Below are 10,118 nucleotides of genomic sequence, written 5' to 3'. Positions count from 1 at the left end.
ATGTGTCAGCTGAGATGCTTCGACATTAAGGAAGCCCAAGTCTTTCCATGTAAATTTGCCAGGAGACTGACTATTTAGATCTTCAAGAGAATGTAAGAAACTATTCTCTCGAGTTTGAAACGTGCTTGGATTATGTGCAGATTAGCATCGTTAGTTACCTAATTAAATCTGTTACGAAATTGGGTATATACAGAGCTTTTCTGGGACATTTTTGTCGGGGACGGGGACTCAAGATTCATGTCCATTGTGTTGTATGAGCATAGACGCGTTGAAGGATCCTGTTCGACTTACATTTCAAACCAGAAAATTTGAATATTAGTGCTCTACTAGTGGTGTAAAAACTCCTTAGGTAGAACACTAAGGATGTATTGGACATTTTTGCCCTTTATTCTTCAGTTCATTAATTTCTGAAGGAAACAGATCTGCAAATTTAAATAATCAGGAAACTGGATGTGAATTAGTGCAATCATCCTATCAAGTTAAATTAGCTATCCGTTTTGGGACATGGTGACTGTTAAAACTCAGTTGTAACAGTAGTCTAAGGATCATCATCTTCAACTGTTTTAGCCCAACATTTAGGAAATATAAAGGCTCATAATATAAACTTGTAACACCATCCAATTTAAAACATAACCAGAAAGATTAGACATGCTGAATAGGATTCAGAATCACCCAATCTGCTTGGAATAAGATGTCTTTCAACAGACAACAATAACAGTGGGACATGCTTATTAAGCAAGAAACAAACAATGAAGTAAAACAAAACAGACACAACAAACTGGAAACAGTACTTTTACAACTCAGAAAGAAAACACACCACCATGATTAGGACCTCAAAATGCAACAGACACGGTAAGGATGTTTGTTCAAGCCGACAGTGGAGCGCATTTATTTTAACATTTCTCCAAAACCACAGAGACAGACTCATTTTGAATGCTAGAATATACAAAAAGACAAAGTCTTCCTTTATTGGAACAATATCATCAGATGACCTGACTGCAGAAAACACGAAATGGGGTCATACCATATCCATGACCCCAGGCTCCCAGCAAGGTCAATGTCCATATTCTTCCCTGCAGAAAGGAGGAAAATTAGCAAATGAAAAGACAGAAACAAACAGAGGAAAACTGGTGCAAATAAGTTCGAAAGAAACCACTAAATCATTCACAGTAATCCATCTACTATAGTACCATAGAAGTCCATTTACAGTAGAATAAAAAGAATGGTATTTTCTATTCTTAATCATGGTCGATCTGTTCCTATAAGTAAAAGCAGACTGCATTCAGAATGTAAGGGGAAAGAATTAGTCTTTCACGAATTAGAGGGCAGCTCGGTGCACTAAGCTTCTGCTATGCGCGGAGTCCGAGGGAAGGGCCGGACCACAAGGGTCTATTGTACGCACTTACCCTGCATTTCTGCAAGAGGTTGTTTCCACGGCTCGAACCCATGACCTCCTGGTCACATGGCAGCAACTTTACCAGTTGCGCCAAGGCTCCCCTTCTCTTTAACGAAGTAGAAGAATGCAAATAAAATTACAAAAGATACAGTCTTACACAGGCATTCTACTAAATGAGATAGATGCAGTCACGGAAAATATATGGCAGCTGGAAAAGAATGTAGTCGTGCAGACAAAAGTTTAGTGAAGACTATCATAGAGATTTAATCATTTCAATAAACAATATATTCAACTGACCTTTCAATTCACTTTGTGGCTTTGGATCCAGCTTCAGGAGGGAATATAGTGAGATTGAATTTGATACTTTTAGCTGTCTTGCTTTCCTGTATATCTTTTGCAGATTTGACCGCCTTGCTTGTATTCTCCAGCTTCATCTCTTGAAGGTTAGTTATGTTAGCCAGCTCAAGTGGCACAGCTTCGAGCTTATCACAGGAGATAAGAACAAGGTGCCTAAGCATGGGGAAGTTAATATCCGAAGCCTCCCAAGATTCTAACTCTGACCTTTCAATCCACAAGACCTGGAGTGCGCAAAATCCTGTCTTTGGCTTCCAGGAATCACCGGCAAATGCGTTTTCTTTAAACTTTAGAACCTCAAGGGCTTCCAACTTCCCCAATTTATCTGCCTCACTCCAACCAAACCTTGTGTTTGTCAAAGTTAACTTCTTCACAGTACGTACAAGTTGGGAGAATGTTGGAGGGAGGTGAGGAGCTTTATTCATGTAAAGAACATCATTCACCAAATTCAATTGTTCCAGGCACTTTAGCTCTTCAAGATTGTTGATTCCACCCTTGTAAGCACCAAGAAAAGCCGCCATTTGTCCTCGAATGCTCAATTTTTTCAGATGACACGCCTTTGCAAGCACTTCTTTCTCACAACTTTCTGGTGCAACCATACTAAGAGTTTGTAGACAAGAAGCTTTACCTGACGACGTGGCAGCAGGGGGTTGCAATTTTGCAGGTATGTTGGTGTGAAGATGCCTCAACTGTAACATGTTCCATATGTCTGCTTTTACATCAAGGGTGGACTCTGAGGTACTTGTATTAAGAATAAGAGTTTGTAAATTCCAAAATTTACCAATGGTCAAAGGAATGGCATTGAAGTCACCTGAGATAGCAATATATCTCAAATGAAATAACTGGTTAAAATCCTTTGAGAAGAGAAATTTGAGGGGTTCAACGTCCAAAATCCTGACAAGCGGAAACGCTTTGTGTATGAGTTTAATGTCATTAGGAGTCAACCCGCTGATTTGTTTTTCTTTTGAGGAAAAACAATAGAAAGATCTAACATGCTCCGCAGAAGGTTTCTTGGAGAGAAAGCCTTTCAGATTAGAGGGTTGAATGCACAATCGACGAGATTTATTTGGGTCTTCAATAGGAATAGCTTGATCAGGTGTTAGACTGACTTCTTGAAAAAGCCATTTGTTACTAGCTTCCTTTTTGCAGAACTGATGCAACATGTCGTGAAGACGACAAGTTTTTATTTGACCATCAGACCTCTTTTGCTGCAATATCACTAAATTTCTATTGATAAGATCGTTCAAATAAAACTCTGCTATCTCCTCCAGAGTGTACGATTCCTGCGGCTTTATCAACCCCTCCGCTATCCACAAGCGAATCACTTTCCAAGAAGGGATATCAAAGCCTCGAGGAAAGACACCACAAAACAGGAAGCATGTCTGCATTTCTTGGGGCAAACGATCATAACTCATCTCCACAAATTTCAAGCAGCTCTCTTCGTTATTCCCATAAAGATGCTGAGGCACATTTTTCTCAACTCTTATCCAATCATTTGTGTTCGGACGACCTCTTAATGCTCCTGCAATAACCACTACTGCAAGTGGTACTCCACCACATTTTCGGGCAATGCTTTCTCCATGCCCTACTAAATCATTAGGACAACTTTTCTTGCCAAAAACTCTCTTTACCAACAATTCAAAACTTTCTTTTGGAGTCAAAAATTTCAGATCGTGAGGATCTGGATTGGCATAAGTAGCCAGAACATTATCACGCGTTGTCATCATGACTCGATGCCCCTTTTCGTTTTCTGGGAAAACTTTCTTTACATAATCAATGACTTTTATTTCCCAAACATCATCTAAACAAATGAGACATCTACCTCCTTTCTTGATAAAACTGGCTATCACCTTAGCTAATGCATTCTCATCCTCATGCTGATAATCTTCGGTGCGTCTTGTGAAGAATTTGAGAATATTAAGAAAAACATCCTTTATTTTGTAAGATTGGCCGACGTAAACCCAATGGACACCGAAAAATTCATATGAAAGTTGAGGATCATTGTAGATTTTTCTTGCTAGTGTGGTTTTTCCAAGTCCCGGCATACCCACCACTGGAATAATATCAAGATCCTCTGATCCTTCAACAAGTCGCTTGATCACTTTGTTCGCTTCCTCATCAAAGCCGACAACTTCATCATCCTCCAAAGAAGGACCCTTTTCAAGATAATAAAAATGGATCACATCAGAAACAGAGTAAATAATACTTGTTACATCGAGTTTATCTAACATTTTCATGATTCTGTAAATCTTTTTGTTGAATTTTGACAAGATTAATGTGAACTAGTGTTGTTTGTGATGCCATTAATCACTAACTGAATAGATAGTCTTTGGATGCAATGATTTCGTAGTCAGATTTTGGATTTAAGAGTTTCTTTTTATCTTGATTTCCAGATTATTACATCAAACAGCCATTTAATATTGATCTGTAGCTACACATTAACACAAACCATGAAAAGCATCAGACACTGGACTAATGACTCAAAAGGAAACTTTTAAGTACTTATTTTTTCAGTCCAATAATTTCAAATGGGTTTGGAATTATAACACTCTCTTATCCATTAACAGATCAGATAACAACTTTCATCAACCGTCAAACCTATCCCAATTAAATAAAATAAATACATAAATACCAAAAAATTGAATTAAGCAACGAGTACATTTACCTCCACCTTTAGGTTCTGATCTTTCCTCATTCGCGTGCATTCGTTCATTTCTCCTAAACTATTTCACTTTTCTATTTCAACTCATTTTTCCTGCTATCTCTTTTTGTCTTGTTTAATTGATCTATACAATAGAAAGTGAGTCCTCTGTCGCAGTTTAATTAATTAAGTTTAAAGCTCTTTGTAGCAAATTGACTTTAGACCATCAATTTTATTGGGCCGCCCTCAAAGAAACAAACAACAACCATTGTGATAGAAATAGGAAATGAAAAATCTTTTGGGTTTCGGGCATACCTGCGTTACCTCCTGGGAACCTTTTTTAGGTAGCTCAACAACTGGGCGTGCCTGAAGAGCTTGATTGTTTTTGCGAAGTTCCTTGACTTGCCCAAGGATGCCGTTGATCTCAGCGGCAAGATTCCTGACGGTAGCAAGATGGCTCACATTGAAGAATCTTCCCATTTTACTTTTCTCTTGGTGCAGCTTCGCCTGAACCAGGAACTTATCAATGGCATCCTCAGCTTTATGTACAGTTTTATGAATCTCCTCGACCAACACTTTCCACTGCTCGCTGTCACTTGGTAATTTTGCAGCATCGTCTAAGAAGCCTTTTAGGTGTTGAACTTCTTTCAGCAGATTCTCCAACTCTCCCTTTGCACCTCCAATCAGCTTTACATTATCAGTTAATAGCTGCAATAGGTTCTCCGCCAGAAAATTCACCACTGCATCTGCCATCTTTCTTTCTTTTGTAAGCAAGAATGTAAATGGGAGTGGAGAATTTTTCTGAGGAATATGTTCACTTCACTGCAGCTGTTGTACACACACAAAGAAAATGTAGTTATGTGAAAAAGAGTTGACTCGTGTTCGGAATTATGGTCTTTCTTTATTCTTATTTTTAGTGTAGCCAATGACAATTTAACAAGAGTCTGAATGCCAGTTGGCCGTAGTCAATAAAAATATTTGCAAGTGGATTCCATTAGTCTGCGGGCTCTGGCCTTTCAATGTGTAAGGGAGTTCCCTTGCTACTTTCCTCAAGACTCTCAGGGGTCGTTCCGTTGGAATACGACTTATGCTGGTATAAGTTATGCTGGGATTGTTGTTAATTCACTGTTTAGTATGTTGTATTAAGAATAATAATTGCATAATTTCTAAAAAGAAGGTATAAGTTATATCAGTGCTAATTACCTCACCCTCTATAAGGTATAAGTTATTCCGGTGTTAAAATTAACACCGGAATAAGTTATACCTGGTTTGCTAACCAAATAAAATATTAAAGTGATATTAAATTTTTATACCGCCCATATACCTTCTTATACCTCCTACCAAACAACTCCTTACTTGTTTGTATTAGTTGACCGGTGTAAGAGATTCTTGACAAGTTCAATTTTGGAGAAAATGATCAAAATCATATTTAATATATTTTGGAGAAGTTCAATTTTGGGGTTATTTTATTTTGGTCTTTGATATATTCGTGTTGACAGGTATAATTGTTGATGTATGTAAAAGGTAACATATTTGATCCTTAATCCTAATTTTAACAGAATTTTCATAATATAATTAAAATATATTTCAGTCTCTTTTAGTTCTCTACCCATCCCCAAACTTTATTACTACTTACTTTCTATATCATTTTCAGTTCGTGAAATCATGGTTGTTTTTTGGTAATTAAACGATCTTATTAATTACCAAACGAGTCTTTACAAAATCACAGTTGACTTAAAACTCAGTCCACTGTCTCATTAGAGTGTATCTACCTACCTATGTACAAAGCAACCAATAAACCTCTAACTCTCCTATGTTCTAGCCTAATCGCCTATCTCTTCAATAATTATTCTGTTACAGAAGTTTTCGTATTTCAGCAGTTGCTCTCACATTACAGACGGATGCAACATACCTAGCTATTTCTTCTACTTCTACTGTGCTTCTCAAAAATTCGATGGTACCTCTCACTCCTGATAGGGGCGGCCCGACAAATTTTGTGGCCTAAAGCCAAACTTTATGAGAGCCTTAATTTTAAATTTTTATTATTATTTACTTGAAGTCTATTTTTTTAGCTTTTCTTAGATACAAAGTTATTAATAATTTTTTTATAATCAATAACTCCTAATAAGTATTTCTCAATTGACAATATAGCTAATCCATTTAACCTTTCTTGCGACATTATTGTTCTTAGGTAAGATTTTATTAATTTTAATTTTGAAAAATTCTTTCCGCTGAAGCAACGGTAACATGGGTTATGAACATTATTCCATAAGATATTTATGCATTTGAAAAAAAATTTAAATCTTTTTGTTTAATTAAGTGTATCAATTAAACTATTATCTTCTAATTGTACTATTTTTCTTAATACTTTTAATTCAGAAAATAAATCTAAACCATCAATATCGAATTGATTATTATGCTTTAAGGAACATTGGAGATTAATATTTTTTCAAATTTCCAACATCTAGTGATCTTAGATTTTACTGCCAGATAGAAAACCAAAATATTTATATGCTTCGAATTGTTCAAATCTATTTTGAAGTAAAAAATAGCCTTGTCTATTTTGTATAAAAGTAATCAACTCTAAATGACTCTTTGAAAGATTTTGAGATTTTATTATCAACATTCGCATCATATTGTTATTTCTTATATATCATACGTTTCTTACGAAATTCAGGTTCAATATTCATTTCAAGTGCAATTTTCTTGGTAGAAATCATAGCAGCTGCAAATCCTTCTTCTCTATATTTTTTAAAGAAAGAAATCAAACTTTTTCACTTTACAGAACTCTTTTTTAAACTTATACCTAGTCTATTAGGTGTATAAAAAAATGGGGACCCTACAAATATGGGGCCTAAAGCAGTTGTTTTCCTTGCTTTATGGAAGGGCCGCCCTGCTCCTGAGTCCTGATAATATGAATTGTCTCAGCATATATCATCTTGAAACTAGTAGCAGCCTAAGAATTTCCTTTAGCATTTCCATTACCCACTTCCAGTGTTGGCTCCATGAGTAAGCTCTATATGGTTGTCTCTGAAGTCATAGTAGCACCCTATTCCACAGTTGCTTGGCAAGGACACATTCAGCAAAGAGGTGGACTCTGTTCTCTGTATGAGATTGGCATAGCACACAGTCAGTATCCACAAGCATCCCACAATATACATGTCTATCACTGATGAGTATCATGTCCTGGAAATACAGCCACATGATGAACTTAGCTTTGGCTCTTGCTTCATTCCTGAACATGAGGTCTTCTATTCTACCCTAGGTAGTTGGCCAAGCATCTAGTAGTAAATCTGCCAGATCAAGCTAATTTTTCTCTTGGCCAATGTCTAATTTATATCCACCATATCCCTTGCTCCAACCATCTTTCTTACCATCCAAGAAACCTGTTGAGGTATTGGCACGTCAGCAATTTGCTGCCCGTAGGAATCATTATATTTGATCCATAATTTATCCAACTTGTGTGCAAGGTCCCAATGATTCTTTGCAGCAACAGCCACAGTTTAGTCCTCTAGTACTTTTAGGAGTACACATTTTCTCCCAAGCTACTAGTGATCTTCTCGTTATAACATTAACTCCAGACCAAACATAGCTCCTACAATATACTTCTCAGCACTTTACTTGGGATAAAAAATAGCACCAATAAGCCTGAATGCCAAACAATACAGATTGAACTAGCTGGATCCTGCCAGCATATGAAAGCTTGTTAACAGTCCAGGATGAGATTCTTGCCACCATTTTCTCGATGAGAGGTTGTCATTGAGCTAAGGACATCTTCTTAGTGGATAGTGGAACTCCTAAGTATTTGACTGGTAGTTCACCCCTGGAGTATCCTAGCCTTTGTAGTATCTCTTCCCTAACTATTCGTGTCACACCCCCAAAGTAAATAAAACTCTTGAATTGGTTGGCTTGGAGACCTGAAGCCTTATAGAATTGGTGAAGGCATTGTTGGAGATGTGTGACAGAAGGCACATCATCTCTTGCAAAGAGGAGTAAGTTATCTACAAAGCTGAGGTGTGTGATACCCAATTTGGAATATCTGGGATAAAATTTAAATTTTCTCTCCCTTTTAAGCCATTCAGACATCGACTCAAGTACTCCATAATTATTGCAAATAGAAAAGGTGAAATGGGGTCCCCTTGTCTCAATCCCTTAGCTGCTGATGGTTCCCCCATTCACCACAATAGAGTAGGTAACTATTTTTACACATGCTAGGACCCAATCCTAAAATCTTTTGTCACAGCTCCACTATTATTTTCTCCAAGAAAATTCACTCCACATAGTGCTTTGTTCAAGTCTATTTTGATCATACACTTTGGAGAGGTGTTCTTCCTTGTATATGCCTTGACAAGCTCATGAGATATAATAACGTTATCAGCTATTTTCCTCTCAGGGGTGAAACCTGCTTGTGCTTCATTGATGATACTAGGAATGACTCTTTGTAGTCTATCTGCTAGCACTTTGAAGATAATATTGCAAATCACTGAGCAGCAAACAATAGGTCTAAAGTTTTTTAGTGTTGATGGGTTATTAACCTTAGGCACAACGGTGATTGCTGTACAATTTGTGTACTTGTACAGTCTGCCAATGGTGAAGAAATCTTGAATTGCCTTCATTAACTCCTGTTTGATTATAGGCCATGCCTTTTTAAGAAAACATGAGTTATATCCATCAACTCCAGGGGCCTTATCCTTATGGATAACACACAAGCCTTCATAAATCTCCACATCTGAAACTTCTTCACATAAGCTCAGTTGCTGATCATGGGTAAGCTTAGGTCCATTTTGCATAATTTCTTTATTGATAATAGGTAAGGAAGTAGCAGAGGTCCCCATCAAACTCTTATAGAAGTCGACAATATCTTCTCTTATGCTAGCATGAGTAGTTAGCTTCTTTCCATTTGTAGTTGTGATCTCCAATATCTGCTTTCTATGACTTCTTTCTTTCGTAACAACAGAAAAATACTTGGTATTAACATCCAATAGTGTGATCCATTTTGCTCTAGACTTTCTGCTTCGGTATACTTTCTTCAATTAGTGACCATTTTTCAAGTTCTGCAAAGTAATCTTCTCTTGTTCCAGCAGGCTGTTAGTATATTGTAGTTTTATATGTTCCTGTACAGTGATGAGAGAGACCATACCTGGCCTTTTCAATTCTCTATGATATGCTCTTATATTCCACAATATTGAGTTTTTTGAAGAGTGGTTTAAGAGCATTGAGTTTCTTCCAGACGTCCTCCATATTGTCAATAACTATCCTCATTCTCCATATACTGACCACTATTGTTTGAAAGTCCTCATGAGAAGATCACACATTAAAGAATCAAAAGGGTGATCTGATACTGAATCATACAATCTTTATGTTGAGCAGCATAGGTGAGTGATCAAATATCAGAGGTGTGTGATAGTACATGCATTACCCTAGTTTATCATCCAACTGTCATTGCCAAACACCCTGTCAATTCTACTTAATATCCTATCTGCGCCTTGCTGTTTATTGGGGCAAGTTTAGTAGTCCCCTTTCCAGGGTAGCTCATTCAAGAGGAGGGTGTGAATGCAATAAGAAAAATCAGCCATTTCATTTGTAGTAACTGGATTGCCATACATCATATCCTGTGTATATAGCATGGCATTAAAATCACCACTTACAATCCAAGGTTTAGTCATATGCATAGAGATGTCAACCAAACTTGTCCATAGAGCCTTTGTTTGTTGAAATGTATTAAAC

At 37.0% G+C, this 10,118-nt stretch overlaps 1 protein-coding gene across 1 annotated transcript; it reads right to left on the bottom strand.

Moving 5' to 3' along the window:
* Positions 1 to 658: 658 nt before the first annotated feature.
* LOC107806212 (putative late blight resistance protein homolog R1A-3) lies at positions 659 to 5,299 on the bottom strand. The gene is made up of 3 exons (XM_016630340.2): positions 4,707 to 5,299; positions 1,694 to 3,906; positions 659 to 1,073 (listed from the first exon to the last, which is right to left on the bottom strand). The coding sequence occupies exons 1-2, from the start codon at positions 5,142 to 5,144 to the stop codon at positions 1,702 to 1,704; spliced, it is 2,643 nt and encodes an 880-aa protein (XP_016485826.1). The 5' UTR covers positions 5,145 to 5,299; the 3' UTR covers positions 659 to 1,073; positions 1,694 to 1,701.
* Between the last annotated feature and the right edge of the window lie 4,819 nt (positions 5,300 to 10,118).

The sequence above is a fragment of the Nicotiana tabacum genome, chromosome 16 (genome assembly GCF_000715075.1).
Source record: "Nicotiana tabacum cultivar K326 chromosome 16, ASM71507v2, whole genome shotgun sequence".
Lineage (NCBI taxonomy): Eukaryota > Viridiplantae > Streptophyta > Magnoliopsida > Solanales > Solanaceae > Nicotiana > Nicotiana tabacum.
This window is presented reverse-complemented; position numbering and strand designations above follow the sequence as displayed.

Excerpts from the sequence above, each read along its gene's own strand:
- LOC107806212 (XM_016630340.2), bottom strand. The coding sequence starts at position 5,144 with ATGGCAGATGCAGTGGTGAATTTTCTGGCGGAGAACCTATTGCAGCTA. Across the intron at positions 3,907-4,706 it reads GTTCCCAGGAGGTAACGCAG|GGTCCTTCTTTGGAGGATGA; the intron begins GTATGCCCGAAA and ends TATCTTGAAAAG.